The 25,348-nt window shown below is 46.9% G+C and overlaps 1 protein-coding gene across 1 annotated transcript in view; it reads left to right on the top strand.

The window, feature by feature from the left end:
• The window catches only part of Thsd4 (thrombospondin type 1 domain containing 4), a 564,519-nt gene that overhangs the window by 69,923 nt on the left and 469,248 nt on the right, over positions 1-25,348 (top strand). Inside the window, exon 4 of the mRNA XM_036194378.1 lies at positions 16,277-16,638. Within this exon, the coding sequence (XP_036050271.1) occupies positions 16,277-16,638 (362 nt within the window). The remainder of the gene's footprint in view (positions 1-16,276; positions 16,639-25,348) is intronic.

The following is a 25,348-nucleotide window of genomic DNA, read 5'->3' as shown; positions in this document are numbered from 1 at the left end:
TTAATGTCCCAGTGATAAGAAGGGGCAACTCTGAGGAGTAAATGGAGTTAATAAATATTTGCCACATGGTAGAAGTCCAGTGAGCACAAGTTACCCCTCTTCAAGAACCACAGTAGTGTGGCCAGCTAGATGGCTCTGGGTAAAGGTGCCTGCCGCTAAACCTCATGACCCGAGTGTGATCCCCTGTACCTGTGTGGTTGAGAAAGAGAACAAGCTCCCACAGGTTGTCTTCTGATTGATTTATACACACACACACACACACACACACACACACACACACACACACAGCGTGCATAGCCACACCCCTCTTCACAAGATAAATAAATAAATACAATAAAAATGTAAAGAAGTAAAAGAATCACAGAACCATTATTTAAACCCAAGAAACTGATTTTATGGGTTGTTAGATGTGATCACAAGAATTTCATAGCAGTTCAACTGAATTTTGGAAATAATACAGTTAGAAAGTGTTTTGACATCCCCAAGTTATCCTATTTCTTTCAAGGATGGCTGCTGAGTGGTTCTCCTGAATAAGTGAAGGCTTTCCCTAACTGCACCTTATTCTTTTTTTTTTTAATTTAGGGTTTTCATTTTGATGACAAACTTGAAGATACAATCATCTTTGAGTAGTCCAGAATGTGTCCATTTCAATGAGAAAGAGTTTAAAGCTGTTGAATCCTCACAGCTGAGTACCAAGCCCTGAAGAGCTCACCCTGTAGAGGTCATAGCTTGTTCCTCTGGCAGCTGTTTTGCCCAGGCCACATCTTTTGCTGTCTTACAATCACTCACTAGCAAATAAATGCAGTGGGAGTAGTATTGATGCTTCACCACTGAGCATCATGTAAACGCTGATTAACCTTGTTGATCATTCCTCAAAAGCTTTAAAATGTGTTTGTTTTTCAACAAGAAAAAAACAATTAAATGATGGTCCATCATGCTCAAGCTCAATACTCTATAAGTGCATCCTGTGGGTAGATCCAGTTGTGTCTTTATGGTTTTATCTATTTGCTGCATTATATATGGGAGCCGGGTAGATGGGGGAGCTAGCTCACTTGATGAATGTCTTCATACTTTGCAAGCATGAAGACCTAACTTTGGATCCTCCGAACCCATGTAAAATGTCAAGTGTGGTGATACATACATATGATCCCAGTGATGATAAGATGGGAGGTGGAGGCAGGTGGGTCTCTGGAATCCTGTGGGCCCTCTACCCTGGCCTGTGTGTCAAAGTTCTAGGGCAATTAGTAGAGACTCTGTCTCAAAGAAGGTAGATGGTACAAGACTGACTCCCAAAGTTAACCTCTGATCTCTACATGTACATTGTGCATCTGCATCCCACATGCAAATGCATATACATGCACACAAATTAATTAGTAGTGTTTATTGGAGTTTGTATTTGCTTTTAGATTGTGTTTATTCCGCCTTAAACTTGGTTACAGTTGTGTCAGATCAATAAACCTAGGAAATTGATAGCTGGTTTTGACCAACAACATGAGGTATGGTACACAAGTAGAAATTGTATTTAGTAGAATACAGTGATGTATGTTCAGAATACTGTGGGTACCAAAAGGAGGGAACAACTTCCTCACCTGGGGGGGGGGGTTGGGATGGTCTGCAAGGAGGGTATGAAACTCAGAAATTGGTAAGTCTTAAAGATGAGCAGGCTAGCCAGGTGGTGGCGCATGCCTTTAATCTCAGCACTTGGGAGGCAGGGACAGGCGGATCTCCAAGAGTTCCAAGCCAGCCTGGTCTACAAAGTGAGTTCCAGGATAGCTAGGACTGTTACACAGAGAAACTCGATCTCAAAAAATTAAAAATTAAAAATTAAAAAAAAAAAGATGAGCAGGCATTTGTCAGGTGAGGTGAGCTTTGGGGAAGAAAGGCTTTCGAGACAGGAGACGTGGTTGTTAAAAGCTTGGTGTGACTGAGTGAACTATTAGGAATAGGGATGTGCTGGGAGAGGAGGCTGCAGGTTAAATGGAGGCCAAAGAGTAAGGGCTTTGGGTAGTTGGATTCAGTACCAGATGCAGAGAGTGCCCAAGGAGGCCAGTCCACATGGACTTTGGATGCTGCCATTTGCAGGAATAGTTCTCACAGTGGAGAGGGAGTTACTGGAGGGCAGCTCCATGCAAATGGAAGTGAGAGCTGACTGAGCTATGGGCTAAGAGGATGGAGAGAAACAGAGTCTGGCAATATTTCTGCATAGGACTGGCTGGGATTTGTGTCCAATTGGAGGAAGAGCGGGGTTTGGGACAACACATTCACTTGAAAGACATAACCAAAAAGTTCATTGCTGTTACTACATCACTTTCCCTGATTTGGATGAGGTGAATAGATGAACAAGAACGGGTCCCTAACTCTTGAGGGGCAGAGAATGGAAAGAAGCCAGCAAAAGGGTAGCCAGAAGTTTAGAAGAACCAGGACAATGTGGTGTCCCAAAATCCAGGGGAGAGAAGTTTCAATTATCGAACACAGCTAGGGTCCAATTCTGAGTGACTTGCTTTGGAAAGCAGAACCGTCATTTGGATGGTCAGTTTCCACTCTTTAGGCAGAAGGAGCAAGGGGAACAGTAGAGGCGTCATTGATTCCCAGCTAAGTGACTGAGCAGAGAAAAGAGGTATTTGACATTTCAGATAGGCAAGCTCGGTAAAGCTGTCATCCATCCATCCATCCATCCATCCATCCATCCATCCATCCATCCATCCATCCATACACACACCCATACACTTATCCATTCATCCTATCTGTCCATCTATACACCTGCCCATATATCTGCTCATCTGTTCACCCACCCACCAGTCTACTCCATCCACCCATCCATCCATTCATCCACTCAGTATTTCCCTAGGGCCCACAAGATGACAGATTGTGCCTGGGATCTTATTAAAGAGAATGTGTTGAATACAAAGATAAAATAAATCATAATATGCCTTGAGGAGCTTGCAGTGTTGCTGAGGAGATAATTGCTCCAAAGATAATTAGTACCAGGCGTTAAACGCTTGGAAAAGGATGTGCATAATGGCTCTGGAAAATGGGAGAGGGACCATTTGGCATGGATGGAAAATGTCTGTTCACAGACTGGTGGTGGGGTGTGGTAGTGGGGGGAGAATGCCTTTGATCTGAGAGGACAACCAGAAGGAAGGCCAGGGAAGAGAAGGGACATGTATGTTCACGTATGCTGAGTTGGAGGCAGTGGTAGAGTTGAGCTGGAAAGGAAGGCCGAGGGTAGATTTGAAAAGGAGTAGAATATCATTTAATTTGGATTTCATCCTTTAGAACTTGGGAACCCAGGGGTCACTGCTAAACAAAATAGTAACACAATCAGGCTTAATTTCAAGAGCAAACTTTGATGGCATGGGAGTTCTGGGTGTGTAGTGGGGTAATCTGAGGCGAGGAGTCTAGGTTAGGGTCTTACTTCAGTCCACTTGCCTTTCTTAAGCAAGTTAGTATTCATTCAACATCTGTTTACTTTGTGCACAGCTCTATGTTAGATGTTGACAAAAAGTCCAGGAGAATGCTTTCAATATGACTGACTGATTGACTTCCTCTCTCTCTCTCTCTCTCTCTCTCTCTCTCTCTCTCTCTCTCTCTCTCTCTCTCTCTCTCTGTGTGTGTGTGTGTGTGTGTGTGTGTGTGTGTGTATTTGTGTGCATGTGCATGGGGGGGAGAGTCAACAGTGACTCTCACACTGAACTGGAGAGCAAACTGATTCAGCTAGGCAGGCTGTCTAACAAGCCCTAGGGATCCCCCTGTCTCTCTGCCTTCCTGGTGATAGGACTAAGGCGCTCACTCCTGCAACTGGTGGGAGCTGGGATTCTGAGCTCTGATTATTGTGCCTGCTCAGGAAGCACTTTACCACAGCTCTCTCCCCAGTCCCACAACAGACCTTTCTTAGAATCTTTCTGATCCTCACAGCGTTGTAGCAAGTGATGCGGAGTATCCACCCAGGTGTGGGTAGCCAAATCGCCCAACAGACTCTTCAGCTGGAAGGTTGCCACTACCAAATTGGCCTCTCTCGGCACACTTTATGTTGTGTATTACTCATCATTTTCAAAATCTTGCCTGGCTTAATTTGCAAATAGGCAGCTGCCACAGAGACCATGAGGCCAAATGGGCTAACCACTACACCGAAGAGAGTACACCCAGGCCCTTTGCAGTAACATTTGCTTCTGTTTCCGGTCAGTGCTCAGCAACACGGGGCAGGCACATGCTCTGAGTTACAATCTAGTTATAAGGGAGGACAATTTCCATGTGGCTGGTGATGAAAGAGACAGGTCAATTTCAGAAGCGGGGAGTGTTTCCTGTTACAATTGTGTTGTAAGATCACGTCCAAATATTTACCTCATTGCATCGTTTGGATGATCCCTGGCTTTGAATTAAGCAGAAGTACATCCAAGGCTTCCTTTGCATTTTGGAATGAGAGAGATCTGCTTGGAGCCTCTTATTTGCTGGCAGGGGAGCCCTAGGCACAGGCTGGGATTGCCTCCATTGCTCTCATGATGCTTGAAGCAGATTCTTAAGTGGCAAGAATGAGCATTCTTCCAGGAAAATCAAATGTCTGGTGGCAGCAGAAGGGGTGTCTGTTCCAGTCAAATCCAGTCGGCTCATTGGACCTATAGGGCTGTCCGAGCCACAGACATGCTGGTCCTAAGTCACACAGTGAGCAGGAACAACCTTGGGTCTATGAGCTAGCATCTCTGCTCATAGTTTTCTACAAGTTTGCCCTTCCATCCTTCATTTTTTTCTATAGCTCATTGGCTGCTCAACCTCCTGACCAAGAGTGCATTTCCCAAAGTATCTTCCTGGTGTACATGCCATGTTAGGTAGGTGGGGTCTCACCAATGTGTTCCTGACTTGTGTCATAGACTCTGGCTTCATGTGGAGTGGCAGATGTAGAAGTAGGAAGCTCGAAGGTGATAAAATGATGTAACTGGAATATTTGAGATGGAAGAAAGTAGTAACAAAGGGTAGAGATCCAAAGCCTGGAGGGTGAGTGTGTCCAGTAGCCAGCCATTCTCCCAGACCAGGCAAGCTTGTTGAAGAAACATTCCTGGGTCCTTCCCCCGGGGATTCTTGTTTGTCTAGTTTGGTGTGAGAGTGAGGCACCTGCATTTCTCAGTACTTTGTGAAGTGGGTTGTGTTGTGAGTCACCATGAGGAGTCACCTGTCAGAGACCCAGCACAGGACTAGAAAGAACAGAGGTATCCATTATTCGCGAGTGTTTGTTCAATGGCTTGTGTGTGGATGAGTGTGGTGGAGTTGAAGGGCCTGGGATTTTGACCGTGAGGATTCTCTACTGGGAGGGCACAGGGCTTCAGAGAGAGCCCAGAGCAAGGCAGACGGAATAGCAGTCTCAATGCACCCAACTGGACCCCACTTTGATGACTTATGGCTGGCTGCATGTTGGGGTATTCCTCTGTACAGCTCATACTTGAGCTCACGCTTCCCCGCCCCTCCTCTTCCTCCTGGCCTCCACTCACTTCTCATTTGCTCTTTTTGTAAATGCATCCTTTATCTGCTCCTGAGATGCATGTGTAGTGTGCATTCATGTGAGTAATTAACCACTGGAGAGATTTTCACCAATCAAGGCCAAGGGGTTTTGCTATATTCTTCCATATCTTTGAGGTACATTCTCTCTCTTCTCTCCCTCTTAACTTTCCCTCTTTCCCCCTTCCCTCTCCTCCCCTCCTCCTCCTCCCCCTCTCCTCTCCGTGTATGTGTGTATATATGCACATGTGGCAAACATGCATGTGGAAACAGGTTGGTGTTGACTGCCATCCTTAACTGTTCACTACCTTGTGTTAGGAGACAGGGTCTCTTATTTAACTTGATGCTCATCAGTTTGATTAGGCTGGCTGACCAGCAAGCTCCTGTCTCTGCCTCCCCAGCACTAAGATTATAGATGTGTGTTATCATGCCTGGCTTTTATATGGGTGCTGGAGATCAAACTCAGATCCCCATGCTTGTGTGGCAAGGGACCAGTTCACCTTCATAACCTTCTCTGGGGCTCTTATATTCATTTTGCATTAATTAATTAATATTAATGCTGATAAATAAGATTTGAGCCCTCATGTTGTGTCAGCATAGGCAATCAAGATGTGAGATCCAACCATCTATTTAAAAACAGAAACAACAAACAAATAAAACCATAAGTGATGGCCTTGATTGGCATGGCCTGATGGGAGCTTCTCTACCTCTCAGGTTCCTGTCCAGGATCCCTGGTGAAAGCCGGCCTAGCTAAGCTGCCAGATGGTGATCCTGCTGTCCTTTACCCTCAGCTTTCTGGAATTTTGTTTTCTGATCTCCAACTGCAAGGTGTCTTTTTCTAGTGTTTGCTTTAGGGAGCTGACTTGGTTGGTGGCCAACCAAACCTCCTCTTTCATGTCTCTCGTAGAACAAGACTTTAGAATGTAAGAGACTTTTGCATATGACTCCTTTTCTATGAAGAACAGATGAGAGGCTTAATTTTTAGAGAGAGAATTAGAAACTAGTGAAATGGGACATGATTTCAAATTAGTGCCGAAACCAAATACATTTAGAGTGGTGCCTAGTTAGGGTCTTCCTGGTGGAGAGGAGAACGTTCCAGGGCTTTCTGTGAGCAGAACACCATCCGCTCCTGGTTTAGTCTGTGCCTCTTACTCCCCACACCACAGTCTGTTCTGAATCTTTTCCTCTTTAATCTATTTATTTTTATTTATTGAGCAAGCATTGTTGTAACCATGGCTGAAATTTTTGAAACGACAAGAAAACTCCCAGACTCAGCTTTGGTAATAGGTCAGATGTTTTCATTTTTCCATGTCCCCTTCCAGACTTTGCTCATAGGCATACAGAACCTTTACATTAGTATAACCATGGTATAATTTCAAGTTTGTATTTGGAATTTTTTTTTACTTTATATTATATTACACGACTGTTTATTGCATTGTATTGCTCATGATTATGGTGTTTTGTTGAATCATGAAACCCTAATTTTATTTGGCCATCTTTTTATTTGGCCTTATGGATTTATCCCTTATACATTGTGGGTGTGGTGATGTATAGTTATAATCCCCATACTCAGTCTCTGGAGGATCGTGTGTTCAAGGCCAGGTATATGGTGTTTATATAGTTCAAGGCTAGGCTATAGAGTGGGACTGTCTCGAAACAAAAATGGGGAGGCAGTGGCCGTGATGAAATAAAACCTGGCTGTGGTGGAGCTGGTGTTTCCTTCTGTTCTCAGAGCTTCCCTGTTGACTGTCGCTGCAATCTCTGACCCAGTCAGTTCAGCATGGCTCCTGTCTTGGTCCCCTCCTTACTCTGGAGTAATCTATGTAACTCCTTGGCCTGGGCTTCTTCCATACTGCTACTTCAGACAAATACAGATCAACAAGTCAGTTTCTTTACGTGTGTGTGTGTGTGTGTGTGTGTGTGTGTGTGTGTGTGTGTGTGTGTACATGTCCAGCATGTGTGTGGAGGATAGAGGACAACAGGATTCAGTGCTCTGCTTCCACTATGTGGGTTCTAGGGATTGAACTGGGGTTGTTAGGCTTGGCAGCAAGTGCCTTTACCCAAGTTGAGCCTCCTTTCTGGTTGAGTTTGCTTCTCTGATGCAGGGATAAAACACTAGTGGCCATGACTTGGGGGAAAGAAGTGTTTATTTCTCAATGACTTGGGGGAAAGAAGTGTTTATTTTCATCTTGTACTTCCAGATCACAGTTCATCACTGAGGGATGGGAGCCCAAGGCTGGAGCTGAATGAAGCAGAGAGGAGAGAGGAACGCTGTTTATTGGACTGCTACCCTATGGCTTGCTCAGCCGGCTTTGTTAATGTTCATGTTGTTAAAATACATACCACCCAGTACCACTTGGCTGGGGGTGGCACCAACCATAGTGGGTTGGGCCCTTCCACATCAGTCATTAATCAAGAACATACCCCCCACAATCATGCCCACAAGACCATCTGCTGGAGGCAGTCCCTCATTTGAGATTCCTTCTTTCCAGATATGTCCAGGTTTGTGTCAAGTTCTCTGAAACACACCAGCACAGTGGCTAGACCAGCCATGCATGTCTCTTTTGGCAATCCCAAAATAGCTGTTTTCTCTCCTTCAAGTCTCAAGCCAAAGGCAGACCTGATTCATTTCACATCCTGCTGGTTACCACATTTTATGTGTATAAATCTGCCATCATTAGATAACATCTAGAGTTCTTTCCTGCAAGCCACAGAAATAGCAAATGCAAGAGAGGCTAGGTTGAGATGAGTCTAGGATGGAGGTAGGATGTGGGTGTGGGTACCATGGAGAGTAATACCACCACAAGAATGGTCTCAGAGCATGGATGGTCATGTCTCTGACTGGCATGAGGCAACCTTCTAAATGTCCGAGCCAAAGTGGTGTTAGCTGCATCATCCAGGTCCCAAACTGGAATATTTGAGGAATTTGAGTTTCCCTTAGTATTATCACAGCTCCACTGTTGTGCTTGTCAAGTTGTGTTCACTTGGGACATGATTACCTCCTTTCCTCGTTTCTTTAAATGGCATCCCTTCCTTTACGCTTGTTCCTTAGTGAGTATTTAGAGAGGTCTCACAGTGCTGGGGAGATGGCCCAGTCACTGCAGTGCTTGCCTTGTACTTACAAGGACCTGAGCTCCATCCTCAAAAGCACAGAAGAAAAGTCAGACATGGTGGAGTATATCAGTGATCCCAGTGCTGGGTGGCAGAAGCCGATTGATTCCTTGGTTTGCTAGCCAGCCATCCTTGCCAGATTGGGGGATTCTAGGCCAGAGAGATATCCTGTCTAAAAAAAAAAAAAAAAAACAAGGGCCGGGTGGTGGCGCACCCCTTTAATCCCAGCACTCAGGAGGCAGAGGCAGGCGGATCTTTGTGAGTTCAAGGCCAGCCTGGACTACAGAGCGAGATCCAGGAAAGGCACAAAGCTACTCAGAGAAACCCTGTCTCGAAAAACCAAAAAAAAAAAAAAAAAACAAAAAAAAACAAAAACAAAAAACCAAGGAAACGAGGTGGATGATACCTTGAGGAACAATACCAAGATTGACCTTTGGCCTCTATATGTGCATGCATATGCATGCATGTATGCATACACACACACACACACACACACACACACACACACACACACACACACATACACACATACACACTGTACTGGGTGATTTTGTGTGTCAACTTGACACAAGTTAGAGTCATCAGAGGAAGAAGTCTCAGCTGAGGAAATGCCTTCTTGAGATCCAGATGTAAGACATTTTCTCATTTAGTGATCAACAGAGGAGGGCCCAGCCCATGGTGGGTGGTGCCATCCCTGGGCTAGTGGTCCTGGATTCTATAAGAAAGCAGGCTGAGCAAGCCAGTAAGCAGCACCCCTCCATGGCCTCTGCATCAGCTCCTGCCTCCAGGATCCTGGACTGTTTGAGTTCCTGTCCTGACTCCTTTCAGTGATGAACAGCAATGCTGAAGTGTAAGCCAAATAAACCCTTTCCTCCCCAACTTGCTTTTGGTCATGATGTTTCATCACAGCAATAGAAACCCTAACTAAGACACATACACACACACACACACACACACACACACACACACACGGTGTGGGGGATGGAGGGAGGGAGGCAAGCAGGCACAGAGACAGAGAGGCAGAGACAAAGAGAGCTCTTAAAATATGACCTCCTGGATTTTAAGAGGAAGAAGACCTCCAAAGGCTTGTAGGATTTTATCTAACATATCTCTCCCTGGACTCTAGTCCTCACCCCACAGGAGACACATCATGTTTTGCAGAGAAGGGTCTCAACATGGTATGTGCATTTTGAACATGTCCATTCTTTAACTGTTATCCTACCCATAAACCCTTCCTGTTCACATCCTTGAAAATCCCCAGTGCAGTGGAGACAGTGCCCTTCTGATCGTATGGCTGGGTCTGCTTCTTATGCATTGTAAGGCTTTGAACTCATATCATCTGTCCCCCCAATAAAGGGACATAGAAGCATGCCACCTGCCCCTGCTAGGTGGGAGTGTTAGATGTCCTACTGAGTCACCCAACAAGCCCAATGGAGTGGCATTAAGGCTCATCCATTTTTGAAGCTTCCTCCATAGACCACACTATTGTTCAGTGACTGATCTGTGAAGTGGGAAAGAGAGCCATGGAAATGCATCCCGTGAGAGTCAGGCCCTGGGTTGTGTTGAGCAGTTTCAGTGTGAGGATGTGTTTGTCCTTCCTCTTTGCTCTAACTGTTGTCACCCTCTGGTTTTCCCCTGTTCTTCCAAAGGAGGCTCGTACCTTTTCCAGAGATGCTGATGCCATTCCGGTGGACGTCAGCACCCACTCCCGCCCTTGCACCTATATGCTGCTGTTTTCCATAGTGGGAGATGGCGTTTGCTGATTGCTTATTCCTGTTTTCCTTTTCTGATCTTTCAGTCATTTTACTGAAATGTTCCTTAGAAACCACCAGTCTCAGGGAATGAGATAATTTCACAGTAACCACTCCAGTTTTAGTGAACTTGTGTTCAAATGTGCAGACCACCCGTCAGGTGACTCCAGACATGACTGGAATTGCCATAGGACCCATCCTGGCTATCTGGGAGCAGATAGGAATTTTGCTAACACTGTAACTTGTTTGATTTCTCCAGGGAAGATGACAGACAATAGCTGTTCTGGGTGTTCAGTTAAATAATACAACTAAAGCAATTGGCCCTTTGTTGGCCTGGGTTCTGCACTGAGTAACTGGTGGTTGCCATTCTTGATATTGCTAAGCTCATTCTAATAGGTCTGGCCTTGCAGCTGCCTGCGGTGTTCACGATCCCCTGGGGCATCCAGCTGGTGGTCCGAAGCTGGTAGACTTGGGCAGGTGGGTGTTGGAGCCACAGTGGCTTCTGCTCTTTTCATTCTTGCCACTCTGCTTGCCATGGGAAGATTTTCCAGTTGGGCTCCTCTGGTTGGCAGAGCCAGAGAACTCTGAAGTCGTCATATTAAGTAAAAAATTGCATATGAAATTGCTGCCTTGTAAATCAGATCTGGTCAAAGAGGAATTTTTTTTAAATGCTTAAAGAGAGATAGCTGTGAACAGATTTCTTATATTATCCTACTTTTCGTTTTGTTTTTCAACAATTAACATGTTATAGGAACTGTTTTAGCAAATGCAAATAATTATATTCTGTTACATAGAAAGGGTACTTTTCATCTAGCTGGGCTCTTATTTAGAATGTGTCTAGACTCGTCATAGTTGTTTTCAGTTTGTTCTTTTCATATAATGATGTGATATCGACTCTTTTATATGTATGTGTAATATATATGTAATATTATGTAATAGTTTGAGTAGAGCTAGCATAAACTATGGAAGGTAGACTATACGATTAAATCCCGGTTCTGGAGCATGTGGCTGGACTCTCACCATGGGGAGTCATGGAATTTCAGGTCGTTCACTGTGGAATCACATTAGAAATTTGAGAATTCATGTCAGTAGAATAGAATGGAATGTGGTTTCATGTTCCCTTCCCACCAGGATCTTGCCCAATTTGGCAACCGGATGCTAAATTAAGGTGGGATTAGTTGAGGGAAGTGGTCCCCTGTGTAGCTACATGTCTAATGGAGTGTTCGAGAAAGCATATTGATTCTGTGTTACTGTGAGATTGGAAACGGACGACAGCATATCTCCCTAAAATTGTCAGAGGCATCTTCCTGTCTTTGTTCCTTTGTCCCTAACTGTCCTTGCACTAGAAGAGCCATACACATGGAATTGCCCCTCCTTTTGCCCCTGTTTTCCACCAGCATTACAGTCAGGGTGGCAGTATCATGCAGGAGGAAAATGCCCAGGAGACCAGGGGAATGGAGAACTGGATTTTAGGCTGCTCTGTGCCCCTCACTAGCCTAACAACATAGCATGTCACACAGTTTCTTGGGACCTCAGTTTCTTCCCTCTACACTGAGCAGAATAGCACCAACCTCCCAGGTAGCTGATGGGGCACTGGGGGACTGTGAAGACATGACCTGGGTGGTGGTAGCTTGCCCCTGTCCTGCCATGGATCTGACTTATATGCACATGTGTCCATCAGGGAGAAGGCTTGTGGTCAGAGCCACTGGTATACTTTGCTGCCCTGTCCCTGAAGTCCAATACTCTGTTATTTGGACAAATCACTATAGATTTGATGGCATGAAATGACAGAGGTGACTTCCTTCACCGTTCTGCGGGCCAGCTGTCACCAGCCATGTGTGCTTTCCCAAGTCCCTGGTAGAGACCCCTTCTCTGCTTCTTCAGCATGTGGTGGCTTCAGGCTCCCTGTGGCTTTGGCCACACCCTTGCACTCTTTGCTTGGGTGGTTACGTTGCCTTTTCCCCTGTTCTGTGTCTTCTGCTTCATCGGACCCTGGCCCTCCTTTCTTTGCCTTGCCCTGTGTTCCTAAACAGAAAAGCCTTCTCTCCGGGTGCTCAGTGCAGTGGGGAAGGGCTCGTGTACTCGTCTAAGGGCAGAACCACTGCGTCTAGTCAGCAGCTCCCAGCCATCACCCAGTCCTGCCTCCTCTCATGTCTGTCTTCTTCTTGCTTTGACCCTGTCTGCAGCTGGCTCACCCCATATCACCTCTACCCTGGCTTTGGATCTCCGAACGTAGCTTCCCTAAATCAGATCGTTGATGCCAGCTGAGGTCTGCCAATGACTTCAGTGTGACAAACCCCTTGCCCCTCTGCTTAGCTGCTGCTTTTATTCCTTCCTACCCTCGTTACTTCCAGAACCTTCAGGAGCCAACGTGAACTATAAAGATGATCTGACTGAACTATAAAGATGCTGACTCGACTCTACAGTTCTGTTAAAGGAAGGTACCTAAATGACACATCAGTAGCTTCGTGGTGACTGATTACCTGAGGCAAGAGCTCTGCTTTAGAGTTGAGCCTTGCCTTTTAGTGAGCATGGGAACAGCTGGAGTGCTTATTAGGCAGGTCCCTGGTCAGTTCTCACAGCACCTTGTGCGATGGGTCTAGTGCCATCACTCACAGGTGACATCATGCGTGACGTCGTGTGGCATCTTGGGAGTCAGCCTTGTCAGGTTTGTTCCAGATAACTCTGGGACTGCCTTATCACCAAGTAAGATGTTTGAGCTGGCCAAAACCAAGGTCAGTAAAAACGCAAATGAACCAAGAGCCCTGACTGTCTGTAGGTGTCTTGGCACTGCATAAATAAGCCCATGGCTTGTTGAAAAGAATCCATGTTCTACAGAAAGCCAAAGATTGGCTCAGTGCTCCAAGGATAGGAAAGGCATTCTAGAAGGATGCTTTGGAAGGGCACGTCTGCTGGGAAGATAGCAAGTTCTGAAAACTGGTTATGTCTGAGTCCAGTATAGTACCTGGGGGGCTATCCACATAGTGTCTCTGAGCCTCAGTTTCCCTCCCATACAAGGAGATTGGTGGACAGGCATAATGCTCAGATTGTGGAGGCTGGAGAGATGGCTCAGGGGCTAAGAGCACTGGCTGTTCTTCCAGAGGTCCTGAGTTCAATTCCCAGCAACCACATGGTGGCTCACAACTGTCTATAATAGTATCTGATGACCTCTTCTGGCCTGCAGGTATACATACAGAGCACTCATACATAAAATATAAATAAATATTGTGTATGCAATTAGATATTCAGTAGGCGCTTAGCAGTCACAGCTCTGCTAGAACTCCCTTGTTTACCCTGGAGGCCTTCTCAAGCTTCCCACTTCATCCCTCCAGCCAAGGCGGCCAGTCCCTTCCAGGAGCCTTCGCATCATGTGTTGACAACAGAACCTGCTGGGCGGCCGCTCCTGTGGACCTGGGTGCTTTCTTCTGTTGCCAGGGCCTGATGTGGTCAGCTTGCTAGCTTGACCCACTATAGGATCATCTGGGAAGAAGGTCTCAGTGAGGAATTATCAGGATCAGGTGGGCCTGTGGGCATGTCCAAGGAGGGTTTCTTTTTCCTTTTTCTTTCTTTCTCTTTTTATTTATCTATTTATTTTATCCCCCATCCTCTCCTCCCAGTCCCTCTCCCCCATTTCCTCCCTCCCACCCCTCATCCCCTCCCTCTTTCATCTCCATCCAGGACAGGGCAGGTCTCCTATGAGTATCAACAAAACATGGCATATCAAGTTGCAGTAAGACTAAGCACCTTCCCGTGTACTAAGGCTGGGCAAGGAGACCCAGTGTGAGAAGTAGGGTCCCAGAAACCAGTAAAAGAGTCAGAAACAGCCCCTGTTCCTGCTGTTAGGAGTTCCTTAAGAGGACCAAGGTACACAACTGTAACATATATGCAGAGGGCCTAGGTCAGGCCTGTGCTGGCTCCCTGGTAGTTGGTTCAGTCTTTATGAGTCCCTACGAGTCCAGGTTAGTTGATTGTGTGAGCCTTCTCATGGAGGGTTTTCTTGATTACGATACCTGATATGGGATGACCCCGTCCACTGTCGATAACACTATACCCAAGTTTGGGCCCTGGGCTGTATAAGAATGGGAAAAAGTAAGTTCTAGAAGATGTGCCTGCAGCAATCATTTTTCTCTGCTCTTGAGCGTGGATATAATGTGATTAGCTGCTTCATATTCCTGCTGTTTTGACTTGTAGTGATGTACCTGGAATTTTATCAAAAACAGACCTATTTTCCCTAAGTTGCTTACCGTTAGGGTATTTTATCACAGCAACAGAAATACAGTAGGAGATGGCTTGATTCTGAGCCAAGTATACAGCTGGTGCTCAGAATGTGTCTGTGTTAAGGGAAAAACACAGATGCCTCTTCAATGGAAAGAAGAGAGAGTTTATTCTGGAGCCAAGTGTAAGTGGCCGTGGTCCAGGAAAACAGATTCAGGTTATCCCAACATGATGATGTTCAAACATTTCTGATGTTTTTTTTATAGAAACAGGAAGAAAACAAACAAGGTAAATTTAAAATACATTGGTGGGAACATCAGTAGGTAGGTCACAGCCAAGTCTATAAGCCTAAGATGTTATCTAATGACATTCTTAGCCTTTGGGTTGGTGGAAGTTAGGGGGACTCTTTGTACATTCTAGAAAGAATTTGCCCCAAGGATGTTAGGTCAAATCCAGAGGTGAGCAAGGAATGGCTATTAAGGGGACAAATAGGGAACCCAAGGTAATTTGGGGTCTGTCACTGCAACACTCCGTCTCTCCACAGACGTTCAGGTGGGTCAGTCAGCCTGGCAGAATCTTTAACTGGTGTGTGGCCGTTTTTCTTGGAACTTCAGTTCACATCTGCATAACAAGGGAACCTCTCTGGAGAGACTTTCAGCACAGGGCCTCACAAGGCAGATCTCTGGAAAGACCAGCTCAACAAAGAGTGGACTCACTCTGGCTTGCATACTGTGATGTTTCCCACCTTTAGTGTGTATGGGAGCAGGAAAATGACCATGATTGCTTGCTAACATGTTCTTAAAGCCAAACTTTGCTGTGCAAGGACAACCTCATGTATGACCTAGAAGGCACTGGGACCATTCTCTTAGTATATCTACTGGTTTGGAGGCTCAGAAGCTTCCTGGTTATGCTTAGGAGGAGGTGGTAGGTGTGTGTGTGTGTGTGTCAGTCCCCGTGTCCGTGTCCCAGCAGCCTGGCTCAGGGGCACAGCCTCCAAACTGTTCCAGCCCTTGCTTTTCCTGCAGGGAGACATGGGCCAGTTTCCCTGCAGCTGAAGAGAGCCCAGGCCTTCTGGTCTGGGGAGAGGCATCCAGCAGAAGTTGAGGAGCAGGACTCCTGAAGACTCCATACCTGCTCTTTGAGACTGCAACTCAACTCACGTATTAGCTACTTCCCTCATTGCTGGGACATATATCCCACAAAATCAACTTAATGAAAGGCTTCTTTGACGCATGGTTTGAGGGTGCAGCCCACCATGGTGGAGAGGGAGGAAATTGGCTGCATCTTGGGTGTAGTCAGAAAGCAGAGAGGGATCAATGCTTCGGCTGCTCGACTGCCTTTCTGTGTTTTGTCAGTGACCCCGGGCTATGGCATAGTGCCATCCTCGCATAGGGTGGGCCTTCTTACTGTATCTTAATCTAGAAAAACCCTCACAGATGAGTGTTTCCATGGTGATTCTAAATCCAGTCAAGTTGATAATAAAGGTTCATCACCGCAGCGTTCAAAGCAAGGACTGTACTGTGACTCTCCTGGCTTCTGGGCACTTAAGTTGTCTCTTATGACTGAGTTGGTATAGATTGTGACCCAGGCTGAATTATATGCACTCCGTCTTGATTCTTTATTGTACCCTGTGTCCACATGGGTCCAGTAGAGAAACTAGCCCTGCCCGAAGCTTCTCAGGTTCAGATCCTAATCATCCTCTGTCTCTGCAGGTCCCGCAGCGGATGGCAGTAGCAGATGGAACCCCAGAGGACAGTGGCGGTGGCTCCCCAGGAGTTTGGGGTTCCTGGGGCCCCTGGTCTGCCTGCTCCCGCAGCTGCAGCGGTGGTGTGATGGAGCAGACGCGGCCCTGCCTGCCCAGCTCCTACCGTGGTCGCGGAGGCTCGCGGCCCATTGGCCCTACGCTGTCCTTTGCTGGCCACGTTGTGTCAGCTGTCCGCACTTCAGTACCACTACATCGAAGCCGTGAGGAGCAACGTGCCCTGGTGGGCTCCGACGCCAGCCGCCCAGGCCCCACAGTGGTTCGAGGCAGTCGACACCCGCAGTCCCGGGGCCGAGAACCCTCAGAGAGAAGGTATGTACACACCATGGACCCTGTGTCTGTCCCTGCCTTGGCCAACAATGGAGCCACTACCTTCGTTGTGCAGAGTGGGAGGAATTCTTGCCTTTGCCCTTTCTGTACATAAATGTGCCAGTGGAGGCCAGTGGAGACCACAGAACAGCATCTGGTGTGACTCTTCAGGCCGAGTCTACCCTTTGGTTTTTTTGGGGAAAAAAAAGTCCCTTGCTTGCCAGAAACTCACTGATTTGGTGAGGCTGACCAATCAGGACCCTCCAGGTTTCTACCTGCCTCCTCCTCCCCAGCTCCGCCCAGTTTTGCTCCCCAACTTCTAAGTGTGTTCCTAGGGATGGAACTCAGGTCCTCCTCATGCAGACAGTTGCTCTCCTCACTGAGACACTTCCCCAGCCCCTACTTAGCTTCTGACTTATTTTTGCAGCTTCTACAGTAACCAAGGCCACTCCTATCCTGCTCTTTGATTGTAAAATTACTTTTAAAAGTGAAGGAAATTCTGAGAAGCCATTAGACGTCACACCTCAGGGAGACCTGTGAAGGTGGGAAAAGAGGAGGGGACCCTGTGTGCTGGCTGGACACAAGGTAGAGTCATCTGAAAGGAGGAGCCTGCATTGAGAAAATCTGGCTGTAGGGCGTTTTCTTAATTAGTGATTGATGGGGAGGGTTCAGCCCATTGTGGGTGGTGCCATCCCTGGGCTGGTGATCCTGGGTCCTGGGTTCTATAAGAAAACAGGCTGAGCAAGCCATGAGGAGCAAGCCAGTAAGCAGCACCCCTCCATGGCCTCTGCATCAGCTCCTACATCCAGGTTCTGCCCCCAGGTTCCTGCCCTGCTTAAGTTCCTGCCCTCACTCCTTTTAATGAGGAACTATTATATAGAGTGGTGAGTGAAACATGAACCCTTTCCTTCCCAAGTTGCTTTGGGTCATGGTGTTCCACCACAGCAACAGTAATCCTAATTAAGACACCTGGGTGCCAAGATGGCACCACTGTGCTGCAGGGGATTAGAAACCACTAGTCCCAGGCTGTGTGGATTTAAAGACAGGACACAAGACACAGTCTTGCTAAACAATGTGGTCTCCTAAACAGACCTGGATAATCACAAGTTGTCCACGTTTTAGAGAGATAATTCGGCATGCGTTTCACATATGGTTAACAATCCCTGTAGGATGTGGCATAGCCTCCATGGCCAAACACAGGATTATTTCTGCAAGGAACCGTGAATGCTTCTGCCAAATAGGGTAACAGTAAGATTCTAAATAGCCTAAACCAGTGAAGAGCATGTTTCCTGCCCAGTGAGTATTGTCACCAAAACATAATAAAAAGGCAAAGACAAAAACTTGTTTTTCAGAACTCTTGATTTCCAAACCGAGGTGAGGTCCTCCCTCAGGCTCCTTGTGTGCCCATGGCATGCCAGGCGCTGCTCTTGCCGCTTCCTGCTGACATCTGAGACAGGCGCTAGTGTTATTCTCCTCTTAGAGGTCAGGAGACAGAGGCTCGCTTGAGACGGGGTGCTTCCCCAGGGCTCCAGAAGCAGTGGGCAAAGAGTCAGGATTCACATCGAGGCGGGGTGGCTCTAAGGAGTTGATAAAGCAGGGATGATACACTCAGTGTCTGGGGACTGAGGAGTTTGAGTGACAACCCAGAGTTGTAGAGCCAGCCAGTCAGGTGAAATCTGAAGGTGTTGTGTCAGACTCCCAGTACTCGGTTCTCTGTCTGCACCGGCTTTGGGGCTAGAAACTTGGGGCTGGGAGGGAAAGGCTCTGTGGTTGAGCTTCTAGGAGATCTGCTTGGGGTTGCAAGCTCTGTGAGCCTCATGCCAGGCTGCAGGCATTCGGCTGAGCTGCTTTTTTTTTTTTTTTTTTTTTTTTTTTGTATTTTCGAGACAGGGTTTCTCTGTGTAGCTTTGCGCCTTTCCTGGATCTCGCACTGTAGACCAGGCTGGCCTCTGCCTCCCGAGTGCTGGGATTAAAGGTGTGCGCCACCACCGCCCTGTTCGGCTGAGCGTTTTGATAGCAGGGTACCTTTTCTCTTCTAACTTATTGACAAAGTTCCTGTCTACTGTCAGGTCCCTTCTCATTTTTACCATGCTCTTGTAAACTGACAGTTTCAGATGAAACAATCCAAATATTAGCTGGGAGGCCTGTGCTGCTGAAGACTGCTGGGCTCTTCCCGCCTGATGCAATCCACATTTGCTTATATTTATCAGTCATTAGGCGCTCGCACAGTATATCTAACCCCAAGGAGAAATGTCAGCATGTTCCATGGAGAGTTGGCCGCTCTGTTCTCTGTTGTGGGTTTGAGATTGGAGGCGGAGACTGTTGGTGTTTAGCTGCTTGTAAAAACTATTAGGTTGCTGAGCCAAGCAACTGAGAACTTAATGGGAGCCATATAGTAAATAGAACTATTCAACCTTCCTACAAATATTTATGCAGTATCCAGTGCATAAATAAAGGAGGCCCTGGAACAGACACATGGTGGATACAGACTGCTCTGTGGGCCTGTAAGGTTCTTACTGGCAGGCTGGATCAGTTGTTTGCAAACTTACCATGTTCTTACTCCCCACCCCCAGCCCTGTGTGTGTGTGTGTGTGTGTGTGTGTGTGTGTGTGTGTGTGTGTACGCCCGGGTGTGTGCTGGCTCCCCACATTCATGGACATGTGTGGAGACCAGTGATCAATGTTGGATGTTCTTCCTCAATTGCATTCTACCTTGCTTTTCTGAGAAATGTTCTCTCCCTGGACCTAGAACCTAGGACTTACTAAGAGACTGGCTACTGAGCCCCAGAGATCTCTTGTTTCTATCAACACCCCACCCCGCCCCCACCCCAGCACTGAAGTTCCAGGTGCACACTGCCCTGCTCTTTCAAATGTGGGGTCTGAGGGATGAAATACCAGTCCCCATGCTTGTGTGGCCAGCGATTTATTGACTGAGCCATCTCCGCAGCCCAAGTTACTGCTTTTTAAGCATAAGAATCCTTTCTGCAAAATCATTCTGAAATGGCAACTCAGTTCGTACCCTGGATGGAAGCTGACTTGCTCTGCAAGGCGCCTCAAGGCCAGTGCTGTAGAAAACTGCATTCTAGACCCAGATAGTGCAGTGGTTTCCAGCCTTGCCTGGAGACTAGACTCCCCTGTCTTCCCACCTCTTTGGAAACCCCATCTGCACCATATTCCAAACCTACTCAGAATCTCTGGGCTCATCCTCAGACAGAGACAGCATTCTAATCCAACTCAGTTTGGGAGCCACTAGTCTTTGGAACATCGTATTTGTTTGGAAAGAAATATGGATATTAAACTCATCTTGCAGAACTTTCCAGTTTGGTGAGCACATGCCACAATCTCTTACAGTATATATGTATGTATGTATGTATGTATGTATGTATGTATGTATGTATGTATGTATGTGGAGAGGGCATAACTTGTTTAAAAAGAGCTATAAGTCCCCACCCCGCTCCTTATCTACAGGGGGCCAGTTTGCAGGTCAGTATAGGGATAGACCCCAGAAGTTGAGAGCCACCACTCTGGAGGACTAGAGGACATGTATGCAAATGTCATTCAGCATAGTGTGATGATACAGTACCAATCACAGTAATGGAGACCACGTTGGACTCTGACTCATGTACAGTGCATTTAACATACTTACACAGCTCCACTAGGCAGACACCGTTGTTCACATTTTACACACAAGCCCACAGATACTCTGAAGAGTATGGGAACTCACTCAAAATGACCCACAACAGAAGCAGCAGACCTGGCACACACAGGACTAACAGAGTGTAGCCTATGACTTATTTCCACTGTGGGTATTTTGAAAGGGAGGCAGCTGATAACCAGCAGGTGTGGTCAGAGTAGCTGCTTAGAGAGTCGGCAGTCTTGAAAAGTGGAAGGAATTTCATAGCCAAGACTTACTCCGAGTGTCTCCCTCAGACTGTCCAACTCCCTTCATCTGGAAACCCCTCCCAGCATCTAGTCCTAGGTACCAAAGGGGTTAAGAAAAGCAAAAGCCACAGCCCATTTTCTGTGGGGTCCTCCCACTGTGGTGGCAGAGGATGGGTCAGCCCTCTAGGTCCTGCGCATGCTGGTGATGGTAGAAGAGGGGACAGTGAAGAAGACTGCCCAGAGCAGTGGGCTTGAGCCTACTGCTGCGAATAGAATTTATTTAATGAGCTCTGTCTGGGAGCGTCTTTACTCTACACACTTCCACAGCAGGCCTTTCTAACTCTTACCACTCAAACACATGTGCACACTGTATTCTGCTATACAGCCTCAAAGGGGGTGCTCCTGTTAGAGCTCTACTACAGAGTTCGAGGTTCAAAGTGTTTCGAGTCCCTGACCCTCAGTTGTCTCATGTCTGTCATGTCTAAGAATGATGGTACCGATTTTGATGGCTCATATTCATTACCAACTTGACAGCGTCTAGAATCACCAAGGAGACAAGCCTGGGTGTGTCTGTAAGAGGTTTTATTAGATTATGTTGAGTGAAGTGAGAAAATGTACCCTAACTGTGGGTAGCACCATTCCCTGGGCTGGCATCCTGGGCTGAATAAAAAAAGGGCGCTGGGCACCAGCGTCCATCTCTCCCTGCTTCCTGATTGTGCATGGCATGTGACCAGCCACCTCACACTCCTGCTGCCACACCTTGCCCGCCACAACGGTCTGCCTAAAGAACTGAGTTCATGTCCCCAGCGCCATATAAAAACCATACATGCCATATACATCTGTAACTCCAGCTCTGGGGGGCAGAGACAGGAGGAAGCTAGGAGCAGTCTAGCCCAACCTGTGAGCCTGTGAGCTTCAGGTCCAGTGAAAGAGCATGTCTATAGAAAGAGTGACTGAGGAAAGACATTTTGACATCAACCTCAGGCTTCCACAAACAACTACATGGGTGAGCATGCGCATACACCCATGCATACCACCACCCCCAACCACACACACACACGTTTGTGTACGATGATAGTCAAGCACTTCGTCGCTAAGCTACCTCTCCATCCCTGTTGTATATATTTGAACTCAATTTTTTGACTGGAGGGGAGAAAAAAGAGATGGCGGAGTTGACATAATAACAAGGTTCCTTCCAGGCCATAGGCGCTTATTTTAAGAAATTGTGGGGGACGTCTGTTCTTATGAGAAGTGTCTTCAGTTCCATGGGTGTGGGGTGCTACACTGCTGTTTGCTCTGGCAGGACTCAGCCCAGTACCTTCCCCTCCTCTGCCATCCACTCCTTCCCCCTTGACCACTTTAGGGGCACAACCTTAGGGAGTGAGGAAGAAGCTGGCTGCGTGCCTTTATGGAATCCATTGGCTAGGACCCGAAGATGGAACTCCCCCTGCCCAATGCCTGCTCAGGCTGCCACTGCCCTGACTCAACAGCTCAGGAATGTCACTCTCCGTGGAAGGCATTTCTGAACAAGTTGTAGGAAGGAGCAGAGGGTGGGGAGCCTGGGGTCCTGGCTGCACCCAGGCTGTGCTACCTAGGTCTCCTCCTGGGCTAGATCTCATTTCCTGTAAGCATTTCCCCATCACCCCATCTTAGTCATCTTTAAGTATAGAGCTCGGTGACAGTAAAGGCATTCTTCTTGGTGGCCAGTCACGACCATTCATCTCTGTAACTCATTTCATCTTCCCAGACAGACTTGAACCATTACCCAGTAATTCCCACTTTCTCCTTACACCAGCCTGGGCCCATACCATTTTATTTTCTGCCTCAATACTTTTGACTGTCTTACTTAAATGGAGTCAGACACTATGTGTGTCATTTGTGATTGAGTTGTTTCATTCAGCCTAATGTCTGCAAGGTTTATCCATGTTGTCATGGGGCAGAACTCCCTTTCTTTTTAGGGTAGGATGATAATCTTTTGCCTATATGTGCCTCGTTTTGTTTATTCATTCATCCATCAGTGGGCATCGGGACTGCTTCCAGGTTTTAATTGTTGTGAATAATGGCTGCCATAAACACGGGGATACAAAGGTCTCTTCATGGCTTCACTCTGGGTTCTTTTGAGTGGATGCCCAGAAGCAAGTTGGAATCACACTGTGTTTCTATTTTTCATATATATTTGTGTATGTGTGGATACACAAGCATCTGTCATGGCGTGTATGTGGAGGTCAGAGAACAACTTTTGGAAGTCAGTGTTCTCTTTCCTTCTACCATGTGGGTCACAGGGATTGAACCTGTGTCTTCAAGGCTTGGTGGCACTGAGCCCTCTCAGCAGCCCTCTAGTTTGAATTTTTCTAAAGAACTGACACACTGCCCTCCCCAGTGGCTGTACCAGTTTATGTCCCCATAATGGTATACAAGGGTTCGAGTTTCTCTGCATCCTGTCTATGCATCCATATAGAAGCCATCCTAACAGTTCTGAGGAGCATCTCATTGGAATTTGGATTTATATTTTTGTTTGTTTTTCATGCCTTGCTGGGCATTTATGTATCTTCTTTGGAGAAGTGTCTCCTCGTGTCCTTGGAGAAACTTTCCTCTTATAACATCAAAGCCACCATGATGGTCTTGCCATTCTTAAACTATTTGTTTAGTGCAGGTGATGTCCCGAGCCAGTCCCCATCCTCAGAGTCAAGAACACAGCCACACAGATGCACCTTGTTGATATTTAATAGTCAGTTGATTTCAGTTTCCACAAAACAATATACAGAACAGCAGTCACTTCCCTGAGGACTTCAGGTAATTTCTGAGCACTCTGGTTGCCCCAGGGCCTGCTCTCAGCCTTCCCTCCCCATGAGCTACTTTCTTTATACTTGCCTTCATTGGCTTGATCACACACCTGTTAGCCAGCTGGTATCTGGGAATGGGGCACTCTGGAGCTGTTCATCTCCTTCCCAGCAGGCACTGCAGATCTCAGCCTTTATGTCTGTATGTAGGTTTTCAGAGATGTAATACCATCTGTAAAAAATCAGTTTCTCTCCCCCCTCCCTGTGTGTGTGTGTGTGTGTGTGTGTGTGTGTGTGTGTGTGTGTGTGTCCATCCGTGTTGTGTGGCATTGAATTAGGAGTGCAAGAATGAACATGAGTGGGGGGTTATTTACTTGAGCAAGGACAACTTACCTATGGCTGCACCACTGAGAAATATGATCCCAACACCCACCACCTCCGTTCTCAGCCACTGTTGGTTCACTGTCTAGCTCTTCGCGGAGGTGGGGCTTTAGGAGTCCTTTCTCCATCCATGGTTGGCTTGTTGATGGGCCCAGTCTTAAGCAGGTAGCCTCTGCTGCTGTGAGTTCATGGGTGCAACAGCTGTGCCATCTTCATCACAGCTGTGTGGTAGTGTTTTATAGGTCAACAGACTCCAAAGCCAGAGTCGGTGTCTACTTCAAGATCATGGGGAAGAGGAATCAGGTTGAAACCCAAGTCCTCACATTTGCCTTTCTAGAAGCCCCCTTTCTTCTTCCTCCTCTTCTTCTTTGTCGTCTTCTTCCCCTCTCTGTCCTCCCTCTCTTCCTTTCTTTTTTCTTTTTTTAAGTTTTTGAGACATGGTCTCCCTGTGTATCCCTGGCTGTCCTGGAACTCACTCTGTAGACCAGGCTAGCCTTGAACTCACAGAGATCCACCTGCCTCTGCCTCCCTAGTGCTGGGATTAAAGGTGTGTGCTATCGCCATCTGGCAGAAAGCCCCCTCCTTTCAACATGAATGGTAGCACCCATTAACTAGACTGATAAAGAAATATTACTGTGTGAAGTGGAAAGTGCAGTTGTCTAATATCTACCCTGTTGCTATAGTAACAGAGAAACTGCCTTTACCAGGAGCTCCAAAGCCTCTGAGGGAAGCCCAGAGGAAATACTGGCTAGCTAGCATGAAGAAGTGGCTGTGCCAAGCCTTCATGTGTTTTAGTTTCATGTCTGTAGCTGTGGTAAAACACACTGTCAGAAGCAACTAAGGGAGAAAGGGTGTGTTTGCTTGTGAGTCCGAGTAATACTCTGTTATTTCAGGGAAGTCAAGGCAGGAACTCAAGACAGCAAGCTAATCACGTCATATCCAGGAAGAGAGAAAGAAGGCATGCACGCCATGTTTACTGTTCAGCCGCCTTTCTCTTACTCCAGGACACAACCAATGGTGACACCCACTTCAGGACAGTCCCCTACAGACATACCCCTCATGCCATCCTGATCAAAACAACTCCTCATTGAGACTCTCTTCCTGGGGGTGATTCTGGGTTGTGCCCAGCTAAAACTAAGGGTCACAAGGGGCTAGAGACATCTCTCCAGCTCAGTGGTTCAGAGCACTGGCTGCTCTTCCAGCGGACCTGGGTTCAATTCCCAGCATCCACATGGCAGCTCACAACTGTTTGTAACTCCAATTCCAGAAGATCCCACAACCTCACAAATACCAATGAACATAAAATAAAAATAAATATATCATTAAAACAAAACAAAACAAAAAAAACCCTAACCATCACAACATGCAAAGTGAATTGCTTTCGGGTCTTTCTCTGCATCTTAGGGCTCAAATAGAGATGACCAGACCATTGCTGTTGTGTGTCTTTTGTTTTCTTTTTATTCCATTTCTTTCCTTTGTGTGTTTTCTGGGCATCGGGCACTATGCTAGACCCTGCAGCAATAGACAGGTGGAAGAGACGTGACTACCAAGGCCCTTAGTGTTTTAAGAAGACACACCCCGTGTTTGGTGATGTGTATGAGCAGAGGCTGTGGGAGTCTGCAGTGGGTCAAGTTCTTGGGCAGTCAAAGTGACTTCTTGGGAGAGAGCACT

Source organism: Onychomys torridus, chromosome 7 (assembly GCF_903995425.1).
Source record: "Onychomys torridus chromosome 7, mOncTor1.1, whole genome shotgun sequence".
Taxonomy (NCBI): domain Eukaryota; kingdom Metazoa; phylum Chordata; class Mammalia; order Rodentia; family Cricetidae; genus Onychomys; species Onychomys torridus.
This window is presented reverse-complemented; position numbering and strand designations above follow the sequence as displayed.